A 17,456-nucleotide genomic window follows, 5' to 3' on the forward strand; every position below is an offset into this window, starting at 1 on the left:
ATCAGAAAATAAAATTCTTCTTTCAGGCATTTTCTAGAGAGAAGCTAATCCTTCCCCCAAAACCTCGTCACTAATCCTTGGTGGACAAGCTGACTGTTAATAGTCTGGAAAAGGATGAAACATCCATTCAAAGTGGTTTAAAGTGTCTGCCTTACACTCTTAAGAATTTTCTCTTCCAGCTCTCAAACCAGGCACATTAAAAACACATTAATATATAGGTACAGTATTTTGGTTGATGAACCAAGGTGAAAATCTCATTGAGGGTTGCCATGGTTCTTAAAATTTGACAGATCAATATAAAAACACTGTTGATTCCATGGTGATGTAGTTTTAAGGTATTTAACAGAGAACTAAAATAAGATTTAACAGTAGGTAAAATTGGTAGGTAAAATTGTTTAGGTAGGTAAAATTGGAATTGTCCATATATTGCCCTCCAATTCCCAAGTGAGGCTGGCTTTTCTTTTTATGCATATGCTGAGCTCATCCTGTGCTAATTATCAAGCTCTTTATAAGCACTATTGTGTTAGTTTTCTTTTGGGGGGTGCCATTTGTTTTAGAACGCAGGTGGTCTTTTAGGTTCCCTCTGTCTAGTTTTAGACAATTGAGTATATATTTCCCACATGAGTTGTATAGTACACCACAGCAAGCCTAAAGAGTGGGGTCACTTTTTCAACCAGTAATTAAAAATACTCAGGATTTGTTAGGAGTCACTTAGGTATGTGAACACCTTTCACTGAAGTACTACAAACTTAAATCTTTGGGGATGGCAGGATATAGATGAAACTGCTTTCAAATAGCACCGTATCTTTCTTCACTTAAATGAGTAATTGTCCTCAAACACAATTTCCTCTTTTTCCATTTAATGTACAGCTTCCTTCCTATAGTTGATTTTTTGAATGTCAGTTGATATCCTTTTAACAACAAAGTGCAACTGCCTTTTTTTACTCACTGAGCTCTATTTTTTGAGAGTCAAAATTGTTGGGACTAAAATAAGATTCATGTGTATGTGCTTTCTGGTTTGAACCTTGTAAGATTCTCCAAATGAATTCACCATCAAATTCTGAAATGTAACACTGTCGTCGATAATATTCAAGCAGTATTTCTTAGGCACCAAAAATTTCACATCTAGCTGGGTTACAAACCATCTTAAAATACTTGGAGATCAATTTAAACCATTATAAAAGGAATATTCTCTTTTTAGAGAGCATTCAAAAAGCAAATGATTACATTTTTTATTAAATAATTTCTCCAAAATACTGAAAAATAACAGATAACATTCAAAAAGCATTCAAAGAAAACATAAACATGTCCTCATTTTGTTTGGAAATGAACTCTTGCAGGATAGAAAGGAATTAGTGTATTATTGGCAACCTAAGAGCTTCTGCACTATTTACATATTGCTGGTACCTCTAAGCATATTATTGCCAAACTTCTAAAGCCTCTATTTTTATTAAACTGTTGGAGAGGCTAAATGTTAAAGTAACCCCGCTAGTAGGTGGTGCCTTCAACCGTGTAGGCACCACCTGTCTGCCCCATTTTTATGCTTGAGCACAAGGGGAGATTTAGAAGACTAAACCTGCACTGACAGACTCACTGTTGGAATGAGAAGGGTGGCCATCGTGGGAGGCAGAGGAGTACTTCCTCTGGGATGTGAATGGTACAGAGCCTCAGCAACCTTCACAGCACACGGGGGCCAGTCTGCATCTCCCTCTTTTCCTAGAGCACACCTGTTTGGTTTCTGAGACCACTGCTGCCTGTATGACTGCTTGCACACACTAGAAATCATTTAGGTTATCCATCGCACATTTCTTTGTCCCCCTACAAAAAAATATATAACATGTCGTGATAAAACAATCTCATCTAAAAATCATTCTTATTTTACACTATACAAGCTATTTTACAATCATTTTAATAAATTGCATGTAAAGCTGCAGTAGCCCTTCCCTTCCCAGATTAGTGAATACCAATATGATATATATATATTGAAACTAGAACTAAATATAAAAATATATTAGAAGTTTCATATTTTTAATATTAGATTTTCAGTTTTCTATTACACAAATAATTTGGCCACCTTGAATAGAAATCAGATTTCTTGTGGCTTAGTAAATATGTTAAGTTTTAAGTTTTACAGAAAGTTGGTAAGGTGCACACAGAAAGGGCTACTACAGCTTCTATTTTGTGTAAAATGATAATTCTCAACAGTGAGGAGGAGAAATTCACAAGACTTTTGTTAACTCTATGGCACACATAGGGATGTGTAGCTTTACAAACATGGAAGTCTGACATACAGTTTTAAATAATGAAAATCAGTAGCTGAGCTTTCCTGTACCACCAGGAAAGATAGATCAATTGGTGACAGATGGGTATGTGAAAATGGGTGTCTAGCCACTTTGCCACGTTAGAGATTTTTTGGGTAAATTTTAGAGGAATTTCTTGGTCTGATCAAAACTCTCTCAGCTGTGTTTCAGTTCCTTATTATCTGGAAGAAAAACTTTTCAGGAGTTAAACTAGAACAAAAGGTCCTGCAAGATAGTTAATCAATTCTCTTGCCATCTAACCACTGCAGAGATAGGGTATCAGATACAAACAGGGCCTCTCGGTAGATTTTCTGTTGTTGTTTTAATTAGTCTTTTGCAACCATCATCCACAGTTTACCCAGAAGGTCACTGGACTAGGTGCTCTACACCATTTAGGACAGTTAATTTGCACAACCTATGTAATTCTCCACTGAAGCAGATATATACAAAAGATGAGCTTTTTTTTGACAAGAATACTGGAGATTTGAGTCATTTCATGTGGTCTTCTGATAGCTGAGTGCCATCAGGTTAGAAGCACCAACCCATTTTCACACAGAAGATTGATGTTTATAGTTTGTTTAGGAAAGCTATGAACTAGCTGCCCATCTTTAACAGCTGTACAATAACTTGAATACAAAAATTATGTAAGAAAAAATGAGCAAGCGTAGTTCACCGAATATAAAGGAAATTGTTAAAACCAGACAGTAATAGCTATAAAAGGCACAACTTCCCTTTTCTGATACACATTTGTAAACTTTTTTCAGGTTTCCATGCATAAATCAAAAAATGTTATTCTAACTATACAGGGGAAAATACACCAACAAAAAGTCTAGAAAAATTTATCCAGCTGACTGTGAAAAGTATGAGCAGAAAGTTTGTCACGCAGATTTCGGGCACTGGTGGTTTGGGTGCCATCTTTCTCCAACAGTGGAGTTCCCCTACGTTATTGTTCCTAGTTTCCAGGCTCCACCAACTTACCCTTTCTACTTTTTCCGTCACTCAAATGTGACGGTTCAAACCCTTCTGTTGCCAAGTCTTGGCCCTCTATAAACCACATGTAGTGCGTATTTAAAACAAAACAAAAACCAGACAAAAACAAAAAGAAAAAAAAAACCTACAGGACAAAGTGATAGTTTGTACAATAAAAGCTATGAACTCAACTTTCTTTAAGGCAACCTCTCTTTTTAAGGCAGTCACTTTTGATGAAACAGAAGTTTTTTGATATTTCCATTTGAATATTTTGGTATTTGATTAGTGATGATTTCAGCTAACATCTCTGGGAATTCGATACTCATGGTCTTGTCCAAAAATGTTTGGAAGCAATAGTTAAGGAGATTTTCAACCACCTGAAAGAGAAAAATATTGTGAGGATTAGTCTTAAAAGCTGGTCAGAAGGGACATCTTGTAGGCCACTAGGTTTTAAAAATATTTTACCTAGAATATACCAATCTCTGCTGGAATACCCTAGCAGTAGTTTAGTTGAATAAAGTGAGCACTCAGGTGTTGAAGGCATTTTGATTTTCCAAGAGTCTATGTAGAATATATGAATCAAGTATTTCATGATGAACTGTACTACTATATGTAGAACACATTCTAATTTAGTGAATTGATCATATAGAAACAAGGAAATTCTACCTGTTAAATTCTGTATTTGTATCATGTTTTATGCATATGACTAGATATTTCATCGCTGGTCTAAGGAAAAATGTGAGCCAAAGTGAGCTAACCATCACCAAAACTTAAGAAAGACTCCCACAAAAATTATTATTGGTACATAAAAACACTGACCAGAACATACTTCATGTCCCAGAAAATACTTAAATAGTTGGATTTACGTTTCACACGTACATCATGCATGGAGTCCAAGAGTTTTGTGAGTTGATAAAATCGCTGCCAGTTCTGACTGGAGTTTCCTTCCCTCTTGACAATGGCTTTTCCAAGCTCTTTGATGTAGGTCATTCTGATCTCATCAAATAGCTCTTGGCTCTTCAAACCATCTTTAGGAACTAGAAGATTAACATGGAGTCAAAGAATATTCTTGTGATAACTTCATATATGCAAAGTATGACAATTCACATTAATAGCACATATCATGACTTACCTTGTCTATATACTTATAATGCATTCTATTGGAACACAAGCATTTTCAAAGGCACATGAAACTGTAACCAAGAGAAAATGTGGGATAATAGAAAACTGGAAGACTTAATCTTGGGTAAATCACTTTGTTTCTCATCTACAAAATGGTGCCAGTGATGAAGCCCTTCCTCCTAGGTGACAAAGTTAGGCTCTAAGACCAAATGAATAATACAAAGACTGTCATTCTGCACTTGAGTTTAATTCTAGTACAGACATTCAAAACTTCAGTAGTGTTTATTCCAACAGTTACAACTTAAGAATATCTGTGATTTCACTAGCTAATCAGAACCTTAAAATGAGAATGAAGTACATTGGGTTGAGCAATGTGTTAACATACTGACTCGATGCCTTTCCTGAAGTATTAAGAAATATAGAAAAAAACCTTATGGACTTGATTGCCAGACTGGTATAAAATCAATTTTTTCACATATTCAAAAACATAACTTGTAAAAAAGGACTGTGAATAGACTTCTGACATTGTGCAATGCCCTACTCCTTGGGCACTCTGGTTCTGTGTTAATAATGGTTAGGGAAAAAGGATTTGGTGGTGAAAACTGAAGCAAAGCTAATACAAAATGAGGCATATTTCTGGATTTCCAGGACTTCTCAGAGCCATAATTGATTGTGCACTCTCCTGGGGGTGCAAACTTAAGTTTAGACCAGACTTAAGTAAAGTTTAAGTCCAAACTTAAACTTCACTGCTGCTGACATTTTAGGAAGCGTTGGCATAGAGGAAAAGCAGTGGATTTAGGTGCATGCAGTCAATTAACTTTTCACTTGCTTGCGGACTTGAGTATATTACCTTTGTGACCTGCTGTTTCCTACTTTCTTTCTTACTGGATTTTGAGTCCATAAAGCAATACTTTGTACTTCCAGATGTCAGTAGTAATGTGAACATGAAGGTCACTTAATCAGAAGTGATGAGAGCCTACCATGTAAAAAATGGGTTACTTCATGCAGATAATCTAATTGCGAATTTTAAAAATGTTGCTCATTTAAGATTTCCTGCTGATTATTCTAGTTCTAAAAATAATTTTATTTTTAGTAAGAGGTCCTATTCAATATTTACATTTCTAAGTATTTCACATCCCCCAATTTTTTAATGCTAAAATCACAAGTATTACCTCTACTTCTGGCTTTAGGGAGAGTAACTACATCTCAAAATGCTCCCTTTGCTAATAAATTAGAAAACTGGATAAAAAAACAGAAGGAAACTGGACAAATGATGAGACACACTGAACAACAAGCAGTGTATGATTACAGCCCACTAAGAAAGGGAAACAAATCAGGTGAGCTTTGTCTCATTAGGAGCAAAAAGGCTCAATTCTAGGCTCTTTGCATCAAAATTAATATGGTGCAGTACAGGGAGGAAGGCACCTAGATCCTCTGGCTGAGTTGAGAAGAAAGGTCAATGCAGTTAGAATCTGTGGATAATAAATAGCACTGGCAAAAAAGCCATACAAAGAAGGGCTCCAGAAGTCTGCACTGAGTGTAGAGTCTCTGGCTGAATACAAACCCCTGTGCATGTTTAAGATGAAATCTCAAGGTCATACAAGAACAACTTCTGAGAAAAGAAAAATTGAGAGATGTAAGCAAAGTAATTCACAGCGCTCACCCAGAGCTGGAAATCATATTCTTGCCTAGTGGCCAGAGTGGAGAGCTCTCATTTAATATGCAGGCACACAGTAGAGACCTAAGGAAGTCTTAACCTTAGAAGTAAGGCTAAATTCATCCTAGAGCAAAGGCTACTCTACAGCAGTGGTTCTCAAAGGGAAGGTTGGGGGGGGAATTTTGATGCTGTGGGATAGGTGGCAATGTCTGCAGGTATGTTTGGTGGCAGTGGTTATTTATCAACCAGACCTAATCCTAAAGGTTGCATCATCAAATAGCTTCAAAATAGATGAAGGTTAAACTGTTGAAACAGACAGTGTCACTTGGAGATTTGAACACTATTCACTCAGTAATTGGTAAAATAATTGGAGATTCAGTAAGAATATTTAAGACTCAAGTGTCATTGTCAAATTTGCCTTAATTGATAATCATAGAAACACAAAACAATAGTGTTCATTCCAAGTATACATAAAGTGTTTACCAAGATGGATCATAATTCAGGACATAAAAGAAGCCGGAATAAATTAAAGGTTTGAATCACAAAGATTGCGCTGACAAAAACACATCTGGAAAAAATTCAAATATTTAAAATTTAACATAATTTTGAGTATCCTACCGACATCCGAAAGAAATTTGGAAAACTTTTGTATTGAGTGAAAACATCGAAATTTATGGTATGAAGTTGCCAGGGAAATGTATAGCATTAAATGCTATTGTGAGTTTGGGAGTGACAACTTCCAAATTCTTTCTCAGAGCTGAAATGAAATCCACAGTACACAATTTCAGATTTTTTCCCCTTGGCATTGAGGAAAAAAGTCATTCTATTTTCTTTACTGCTGTTGGATTAAATTCTTTCTCCCTTGAAAATCATTTCTTTGCCTGCTTGATGATTTTGTGAACCTTGCCGTTTAATCGAATGGATTTTATTCACACAGTATGTGAACCTGATTGGGTGGCCATAATGAGATTGGTGTGTTTTAACAATTCTGTAATGTGCTATACTATATAAATGCTTTTTTTGGTTGGTTATACCATGAAAATAGTTGTAAAACATTGCTTAAGACCTCTTCCCTCTGTCATGACTCTTGTTAATTTGTATGCATGCATCTGAAGTCTATTCTGGCTGATTTCCTCAGATACATATTTCAGTTTGTTTCTCTTCTATTTATTGGTCCATCCATTGTTTTTTTTTTCCAGTTTCACTTTGTTTTTTTAAAGATTTATGCAGACAAGAACTGGGGTATAGGCAAGAGGTGCCGGGAATGAGAGGACCCACCAGAGACAGAGTGGGAAACAGGAAGACTGACCGAAATACACTGCTGAGGGAACAGTAGGAGAGTCAGGAGAGGTCTACAGCGCCATGTGGGTAGCTCCCTGGCTGGCCAGACATCAAACTCATGCTGCAGTGGCTGTGTATAGCTTCATAGGTTACATCTTAGCCCCCTGCGCCACCGGGTAGGCCCCTCTCACTTTATATTTCAACTCTTGTCTTTATATTTATTAAACATACTAATTTACCACGCTTTCCAAAATACTAAGAGAATGCCAGCCTCAGAGTATGGCTCACCGTTTTAGGTTCCTGCCTTCACTTAGCTTTTGACTTTTTTAACCAAACATTTTTAGTGATACTTTAACTATTCCAGTATGCTGAGGTCTAATTATATCTTAAGGTATGTATTCATGTATTTTCTTTCATCCTAGTGATTCTACTCTTAAAAGCCAGTGATGTGTACTAGTTCATTTTACATTTGCTTATTTACAATGAAAATTTTATATATAAATAAATGAGTCTGGTATTTGAACTAAAATGAAAATTGTGATTAGAACTTTGAACTGTTACTCAAAAAATCAAACCTCATTTCTTTACCAAGTTGCTAGCAATTTTACCCTTTAGGTTTTTTACTGTAGTGTGGAAAATTTTCTTGCCTTGTGTGAAATATCTGATACTCCTAATTCCATTAACATAAAACTTAAGTTGTACAAGGATAGTGTGAAAGCATGAAGTTCGCTGTATGCTTTGGAAAAACAGACTTAGTCATGTGCAACAAAACTATAGCTTAACTTTGTTTCACAACTTAGAAACCACAAGCCCTAATTGAATAGGCTTAGAAATGCAAATTTACATGAAAAAGTATTCAGCAATCAAACTCAGTATTCTATAAACAATAACCTGATTTTTTTTTAACAGAAATGGCCTAAAAAGCCTATACTATCAATTAGTTCAGAGACCTTTTTTGATTAGTCCAGAGACCTTTTTTGATTAGTTCTTGAAAACACCACATATTTACAAATATAGGCAAGATACTTTGGTTTTAAAAAGGTTTCTCAGCTTGAAAGGCATCACTTAATAAAACTAGTTTTGAGATTTTGAACTCTTGGTGCCATTTCTCACATAGAATACCACTGTTCAGCAGTCCAACTCCAATGCTGCTGTGACCAATCCTCTTACTAATCAAGCAACATCTTTCACATAATTTCTTATACATGGTAGTACTGTATAAAATTTTTGACCAAGTAACAATGCAGTAGAGAAACAAAAATCACCCTAGGCCTTTGAACCACTGTGTGGCTCATACACGGCTCCGTGACACCGACTGTGTTAACAACATTGGTATCATTGGCTGTGTCTTTGTAAAATTTCATGTTCATGGAAATCTAAATTATCTGTTTCACAGGAAACAGTAGGTTTGGTATACTGATTAGTGCTATATATACAAATAAACCTTTGTATGCTTTTGACATCTTTAAAAATGAATTTTAAAAATGAGTAGTTCTACCAACCTGAAGAGAGAAGCAGTAAGGTTTTCATACAGAGATATTCTTCATAGGATACCTGTAGCCTATGTAACTCAGAGGCAACATATAGCATATGTTTACATTGGTCATACATGTAGGGTAGACCCATTCTCTCCCTGTGAAAGACAAATACCAGTTAATAGTGCTTGTTCCAAAAAAAAGTACTTTAAAAATTTTCGGCACTCTTAACTTAAAGGAAAACCTGACTATTATTAATGCTAATTGCCCATAGACCAGAATTTTGGAAACTTGCTTAAACTTGTTTGTTCCTGAATCTAGAACATCTAAAGAGACTACTGAATACAATTTTTTTTTAATCACGCATGCCACTACCTAAGTTTAGAATTTATTCCTCCAGAAATTACCAGTTGCTCAATTAAATCAGGGTTTTATGGTAGCATTTAAGTATGTCCAATTGGACGAAACTGTTTTTAAGAATGTGCCATTTAAAAATCAAAAGGTAGGGCCTCTCCTGGTGGTGCAGCGGTTGAGCGCTGGGCTGCGAGGCTGCCCGCAGTCTCTGTAGCGCCGGTTTGATCCCCGGCCACTGGCGAGGGTCCCACCCAAAAAAAAAAAAAAGTATTTTTCCACTACATTCCATTCTCTAGGATTTCTGATTCCCCCACATATGCTTCTGACAGACAAAACATGTATATTCTTCTAGTTAAAAGCACCAAATGAATTCTCAATAGTAAGTCAACATCTGTGACTTTTAATTAAATAGATGTTTATAAGTTTTGTAACTTTTAAAATGGTACAGAATTAAGGCTACTAGAAGGGGAGGACCAGTAGGAGTGGCCCAGTGGTCCCTGGTAAAGGACTGTGGTGCTCTGATGGTGTTCACGATGTGGCGACACACCTCAGGAGGTGTGAGCCTGCTCCTGCAAATCATATGCAGGTTGTAAACCAGTTACCTCAATAATGAAAGGAAAAGATGCTGTACGCAGTACCTGGCTTTTAAAATACTTAAAGATCTGGTTTTAAAATTTCTCTGTACTGAAGAGAAAGTTTCTTTATATGGTAAGATAAATCAGACATAAACTGTATGTGACTGTCAGGGATGGCAGAGTGGCACACATGACTTCTTAAATTTAAAATCTGCTACCAAAGAAAGACCTTCCTTAACCCATAATGGAAATTTATCTTTCCTTTTCTGGGCAATATCTTTTTCTCCTTCAGTTCCTTCTACATGGTAGTTTCAACAGTTACAATATAGTAGGAATATTAATGAAATCACTGCAGTTGCTTGGAAAAAGTAATTTTCATAACATTCAGGCCTAAGGACATTCTTTCTGCTTTGCAGCTACACACATGCTCAGAACTTGTATGTGATAATTTTCTGACACCCACAATCTGCCTGCGACCACCACCAGAGCAGTATGGTATGTAGAGTAGGTAGTGAAAGAGGTAGAGGCTGCACATCTCATAACAGCAGTATAATAAACAGATAAGAATGGGAAGAATGTGCTCTTCAAAATGATTATTCTTTGTAGTGTCCTCCCTCCAGTGGAGATAAACAGTGAGTGAAAGTAATCCTTTAATAACTAGCTGAAATCTTTATAAGTGAAACTAAGGTAAATTGGTTAAAATTTCTATAATTTCTACTTTGCAATAAGAAATGTATGTGGCATGATTGGGTTATGTTGTGTCTGGTTAGATCTAAATTTTAAGTTAATAATGAAAACCTTAAATTCGTTTAATGTTATTAGAAGAATAAATTGTGTTTCATGTAATCTGTTCAATTTTAATCCTAATTAAAGGACTTCAAAGTGCATTTTAGGAAGTGACCAAATAGTGACTATTGTTAACACATTTTAAGTAAGCCTGGTTGTATTCTGAAATGAGCACCATACCCTGATTTTGAATATCTTGGAGATTATTATAGAGAACCTAAATTTGTTTCAGTTAATTAAAATTAACTGGTCTGTAAATTATCCTGGTTTGTACAGGATTCAGGGATACAACATTATAATTCAACATCTGTACATGCTACATTATCATCACTTTCAAAAGTCTAGTTTCCACCTACCACCATATAGCTGGCCCCTGTCTGCTCAGCCTGTTTCTGTTCTGATGACCATTTTATTATCGAAAAGTTTTTGCTTTAATTTGAGGTGTATAACTTTGTGTGTTACATATGTTTATACAACAGTAATGACCGCCATTGAAAGTCTAGTTTCCATCCTGTACATCTGACTACTTTTGCATCCTCCACTCTCACCCCTCCTGCCGCCAATCTCTCCTTCTGGTAACTGCTGTTCTGTTAAAATTTGATCCAGACAACTGAAATCTTGTTACATTGCAATGCTGTGGCTTGGCAAGTGATAGTCCAGGTGACTTTTTCTCTGACACAGATGCAAAAGTGGAGTTCTGGTTTGGTGAAGCATATGGCAGAGTCTACCAGCTGAGAGCAAAAATATGTTCCCTTCTTGGACTATATTGAAAGTGACTGCAGCATTCACATGCCTCTTGTTATATTGCTTCTCACTATAAAGCCTGGTTCTTTCCTTTTAGGTCTACTCAGCTCAAATGACACCTCCTCCAATAGTCACCATATCTAAGATTGATCTCCCTCTTGTAAAACAAAACAAAAGACCTATGTTAATTTGATATTTATTTGGAAGTTACATCTAGTTGGGGAGACACAAGTAAGAAAGATAGGTCAGAAACCTACCTTGTTTTATTCTTTGCTACTATGTACCTGGCACAAGTTAGGAGTGTGATGAGTTTTGGTCATTCCCCACTAACCCATTCTCCATTTTCTCTTCTTGGGAAACCCTCCACTGGCAGCTGCTTGCTCCTAAAATAAAATCTAAACTCCATTTCATAGTCCAGAAGTTTATGCTTGATTGGCCCCTGTTCACATTACCTTCAGTGGCTTTCTCTCTGTTGCTCGCATATACCAAGATGGTTTCCAGCCATTGCACTTACTTTTTTTGCCTGGAATGCCATGCTTTTCCAAAGCTCACTGTTTTGCTACATGGTAACAAAGTCTAAAGTAACACATATTCCAAGCCCTAGTCACACTATTATTTTCCCATCACAATATTATAAAGGGAGACATCTAATTAGTTCTTACTATTACACCTCAAGCTCCTGCAATAATGCCTGACATTTGGTAAATACTCTAAGTATCACCAGTAGAGAAACAATTCCAAGCCTAACGCTATAGGTCAGCTAGGTTTTTAAGAGTTGCCTTTTATGCAGCTAGTGTCAGAGAGAGAAAACCTGAAATCTTTGCTTTAGGTAGTTTCCTTCTTCCTAAGAGATACCAACCAGATTTATGGACTTGGAATTAGCTCGCAGAAATGCAGTGACGATGCATCCTGGATCTAAAATTACCTCACCACTTGCTGGTTCTCGCACAGTGCCTAAGAATTTCTTTTAAAATATCTGGAGCTGGTATCATCCAGTTTTTACTACTGTACAACTGACTATGTTAAAAGGAAGGCCCTCCTATTTAACATTCAAATAGGTATTTTCAGTAATTTCTAAACATTGTTTTTGTGCCCGGCAAACCCAGATCAAATATTTACCTTCATAATATTTCTTCAGGCTGTCCTGATGACTTGTAAACATCTGTTTATCAAATTATTTTAACTGGCACTGCTACTAGGGCATCCAGTTCTGAACACAAACTGCTAACGATGGATTCATCGACAGAATGCGATGGGACTATTCTAATAATGTAAGATTTTATTTATTTTTTTTTTGAATAAAGATTTATTTATACAAGCACTGGGTACAGTCATAAGCGCGGGAGGGTGAGAGAATTCACCAGAGCGGGGAGCAGAGCAGGCAGAGGGACCGAGGTACACTGCTGAGGGGAGCAGCGGGCGGCAGGGGATGTCTGCGCGCTATGTGGGACCCTCCTCCGGTGGCCGGGGAGCAGCCGGGGATCGAACCAGCGCCACAGAGGCCGTGGGCAGCTGCGCCACCAGGGGAGGCCCTAATAATTAATGTAAGATTTTATTAAACTTTTTTGAACCCTTGTATCACTGAGAGCTCACAAAGAAATCCTTATTTCACACACATCTGCTCCTTTTTTTTTTCTAAGATTTTTTTTTTAATACCAGAACTGGGGTACAGGCCAGATGCACGGGAGGGTGAGAGGATTCACCAGAGACAGAGCGGGGAACAAAACAGGCAGACTGACGAAATACACTGCTGAGGGGAGCAGCAGGCGAGACAGGAGAGGTCTGTCTCGCCATGTGGGACCCTCGCTGGCTGGGATCGAACCAGCGCTGCAGAGGCTGCAGACAGCTTCACAGCGCTGTGCTCAGCCGCCTGCACCACCAGGGGAGGCCCACATCTGCTCCATTTTTAACTGTGCTCAAACTATGGGGATGTGTGTATATGTGAACTCCCCTGTTTACATTCTGAGAAGGGAAATGAGCTGGACACAGAGATGGTTAATACAAGGAAGAAAGTGGTAAGAGCTAAGGATATACAGTAGAAAAGTCTTACATGGTGATGTGAGCACTGTGAACCGAGGATGTGTTTGAAGAATCAATCCTTTGAAGGGGGAATTGTATGAGAAAAATCACAGGAGAAAGTGAGGTCAGGTTCTGGAAAGCCAGCAATCGTGACTGTGCATTGGGTGCTGAGCAAGGAGAAATGGAAACCTCTGTGTGCTAGGAGATTTCTGATGCTAGCAGAATTATGCTTTAGGAAGAAAAATTTAGTAGGCATGACAGAGGATACACTGGAGAAAGGAAACTAGGTAGGAAACAGCAGCAATGAGATGGGGGGGGGCAGGTGGTGGACAACTGAAAGTCACAGGGAGCAGAGGACTAGAGAGTAGCTGATTATAAAATCTTAGCACTTGATCAGTTCTCTCTCAATTAAAAAAAATTCTTGTTGCTATGTTCTAAGTCATAAACATTGGCTGAACTTTGCCACCATGGAAAAAAGAAACCTGTTGCCTCAGGAGCTGTATCTCTCATCCCTTCCTCTGGAATTGTCCCCACTGAAAGTGAGATCAGTGTGTCTTAGATAGGCTCCTTTTCCTGTCTGGGATAGGGTTCTAGAATAAAGAAAATGCCACAGTAAACTTGCTGTGGACTTTACTGATCCTAGAGAAGCCCACTGTTGTAAAAATAAGTCCCCACATGTGTATTTGCTCTGCGTTGCACTTGGCCTTCCTCACTCATGGATAAACACGATCTATTTCAAGTTTGCCCCATTCCAAGATTCCTAGCAGGATTGACTCAGTCCTGATTGCAGCCTATCAGGAAAACATCAACGGGTTACAAATACCTCATACATCCAGGGAAAATGACTTACTCATTAATAACAAGATCAGGTGCGAAACACAGCATGTGTGCAGTTGATTGTTTATATGATCTCCACCCCAGGGCAAATGACATGAGGAACATCCATGAGTACTGCAGTAGGGTCATTTGGTCATCCAGGTGTAAATTCCTGAATCCTGAATCAAGATAAATAAAGGTATAAGGAAAGACCCGAATTGCCACTGACAAAGAGATCATTTCTCTGGTAACAGCCAAAAAAGTCAGATCTGAAATTAGCTTTGTTTCGGGGGACCGCCTAAGAGAGAGAATCAAGCACCAAGGGGGCACCATTTTTGTTTATCTTACCGGTTAAGATCAGAGCCCACATTGCTTTTTTTTTTTTTTATTTTTTTTTTTAATAGAGGCATGTTTTATTTATTTATTTGTTTGTTTATACAAGCACTGGGTACAGTCAGAAGCACGGGAGGGTGAGAGAATTCACCAGAGCCAGAGTGGGGAGCAGAGCAGGCAGAAGGACCGAAGTACACTGCTGAGGGGAGCAGCGGGGCGGCAGGAGAGGTCTGCGCGCCATGTGGGACCCTCCTCTGGTGGCCGGGGAGCAGCCGGGGATCGAACCGGCGCCGCACAGGCCGCGGGCAGCTTCGCAACCCAGCGCTCAACCGCTGCGCCACTGGGGAGGCCCCCACATTGCTTTTTAATAACATTTAATGTAACAACACTTCACAGCCATGAAGTTTGAGTCACCTTTTGCCTATTTCAGTAAGGGTACTAAATGCCCGGCTCCTTGGCTCTTGGCATTGCTCAATGAACTTAACTGTTTCTTCTGCTAGGCATACCCCTTCCCCGTGATAGAAAAGGAATGACAGGTTATGTCATTCTTGTTCTGTCCTTGGTTCTGTGACCATCATAAGCTTGTCAGTCCCTCAAGTGGAACAGTCAGGGTTGGCGCTAACACTGACCTACGATGTTCCATATCAAGTTCCAGGAGGGACACTTTCACTTCAAATTCCCTGTAAAGTTAGATGAAGCGGTGTATCGTTTCATGTAGGACATCTGACAGTGTCAGCACGTGATTTTCGCCAACTTTACAAATAACCTGATTTTTAAAAGTAATACACTAAGGGAAAACAAACTGAATGCTTATAAATATATTTTCTTCCCTGAGACCCTAAGTGTAAAAGGAGGCGAGGAGCCGTACAGAAGATACCATCGGTGCTGCACTCTCCCGGAGGTACCGGACTCTCCTCTGTTTAGTCCCAAGAACCAATGAAGAGAAACAGGACACGCCATGGGTTCAGGATGATGAAAAGCCAGAGGGTTTTTGTCCAAGGAAATACAGGTTTGTATCATCATTTGGTCACCTTTTGCATCTTACCTGGTATCGCCTTTGCCCACTTGACTGCTGCAATCACTTGGCGCCCGCCTAGCATGTTGAGTGTGGTCATGATCCGCCAGGTTGTGTCTGGAACAGAGCTGTCGTATCCTGAGTATAACACCTCGGGCTCGATGACCTCCAGTAGGGACACCAGGGTAGGAGTGAGTTGTAATGTTGCGGGAACCATTGTTTTGTTAGCAGGATTTTCAGAGGTTTCTTGTGAGATTCCGGTAGTGGCTTGCTGAATTCCTTTTATCTTTTTCTTTGTTTTTCGAGCTGTAGGTAGTAAAGAAATAGACAAAAATGAGTTGTAATGGGAAAGTCTTGATGGCACAGTCGTTTAACTTACGAAACTATTATTTAGATGGAAGTGAGAACAGTTTTAGGAATTGTAAAAAGTGATACAAGGAGACAGGAAAGGCACTTTCCCAAAGCAGTCGTTGACATATTGCTGTCCCCCACAGGTCGGCCGGTTGCTACTTCATTATTTTATACAAAATTGTTTCATCACACTGTGTGAAAACCATGTAAGAAAGCACTTCAGTAGATTTTTCCATAAATTAGTCACTTTCACTTCAACCTGGAAATTTTCATTGGTTCTACAAGGCCAACGACTTCTAGCAGTTGAAAAGAATGAGTCTTGCTGCTGTAGCCGAGAAAGTGTGTGGCTTAGGGTTACATCTTGGCGAGACGTGTCGTGAAGAGCACGGGCCACCGTTGACCCTCTCCTCACAGTCCCTGATCAAGACAGGAAGCTGACGGGCCAGATCACTCGCTACGGACGGCGCTAGCTCTAGTATCACAGACGTCCGCTTTTCATCCTCATAGGAGATACGATTTAGGAATAAAGCTGTTCAGGGAGATGAAGAGCAAAACTTGATGTGGCTTCACAACTTTCTAAGTAGGTAATTTCCCCTGTAGTAGAAATGTATAATGACGACTCCAGAGTCCTAAAATTACTTTTATAACCTACCACGTTAAAATAGTTAAGCCATCTTTTAGCCTGCAACAAGTGGAATCAAATTACAACTTGGAATTGATAGATTATTTTAGTGAATGTGCTCAGACTCTTGAAGTTATTTTAGTGACAGATGAGAAATTATTATTAAAACCAAGTATTCTCGCAGAGTTCCAGGGAAGGGCGAAGAATGTAATACATCTGACAGAAGAAATAGATCAGCCTTAATCACTTTCTAAAAGAATTATTAATTTCTCTGTCTCTCACATGACAAACGATATAGTTTGTGGAGGATACATAATGGTGGCAGAACACAGCTCCATTTTCTGTGAGAAACGGGGGCGGGGGGTGTTGACACTGACTGGAACCTCCCATTTCCTACTGGGCTGTACACTTGAGAAATACAAGAATTAGATTCTTCTATGGGACCATGACAGATCCAATTTGTTTTCCCATGCGGATTTGAAAATACAGTGTGGTGTAGTAGTGAAGAATATAAAGCTGAAACCAACATGTTTGAATTTAAATCCTGGCTCTGCCATTTAGTAGTTGGGGATCTGTGCAAGTTACTCTGTGGGCCTTCCTCTTCTGAAAGATAAGGATAAAATCAGTTAAAATATGTAAAATGCAGTTTCTGGCTCACAGTCTGTGCTGTATCTGAACTATCATGAATCTCAATTTGTAGGCCAATATAATTTTAGAATATTTTGAATTTAGATAGGACAGGAGAGTAATATTTTTTAAAAAGAGCTCCTTATAGAAAAGGACTCTCACTGAAATCCATAATCACGGAACATGCATGTGCCAAATCAATACAGAAATAGTATCATGACAACCTCAGTGAACCATCACTTTAAATTGTCTAGGATATGTGTTCCTACCCGCCACATTAGAAGAACAAAGAGCACAGGCTGGCAAGTTAGACGATTTCTGTGATTCGGTATATTAAATGTCTTGCCATCTATCTGTGGTACTCGTTGAGAGACCAATACTTTTGAAAAAGCTCAGCCAGCATTACAGAG

At 38.5% G+C, this 17,456-nt stretch overlaps 1 protein-coding gene across 2 annotated transcripts in view; it reads right to left on the bottom strand.

Annotated features, from left to right (window-relative positions):
• Nucleotides 1-3,368: 3,368 nt before the first annotated feature.
• NR3C1 (nuclear receptor subfamily 3 group C member 1) overlaps nt 3,369-17,456 on the bottom strand; it is a gene marked incomplete at its 5' end in the record, with an annotated part of 106,289 nt that continues 92,201 nt past the window's right edge. For both annotated transcript variants that reach the window (XM_084252294.1, XM_084252295.1), the window contains 5 exons: nt 3,369-3,646; nt 4,149-4,306; nt 8,832-8,962; nt 14,133-14,277; nt 15,477-15,752. In XM_084252294.1, the coding sequence (XP_084108420.1) occupies nt 3,494-3,646; nt 4,149-4,306; nt 8,832-8,962; nt 14,133-14,277; nt 15,477-15,752 (863 nt within the window). In that variant the 3' untranslated portion in view covers nt 3,369-3,493. The remainder of the gene's footprint in view (nt 3,647-4,148; nt 4,307-8,831; nt 8,963-14,132; nt 14,278-15,476; nt 15,753-17,456) is intronic.

The sequence above is a fragment of the Talpa europaea genome (genome assembly GCF_964194135.1).
Source record: "Talpa europaea genome assembly, chromosome: 13".
Classification (NCBI taxonomy): Eukaryota; Metazoa; Chordata; class Mammalia; order Eulipotyphla; family Talpidae; genus Talpa; species Talpa europaea.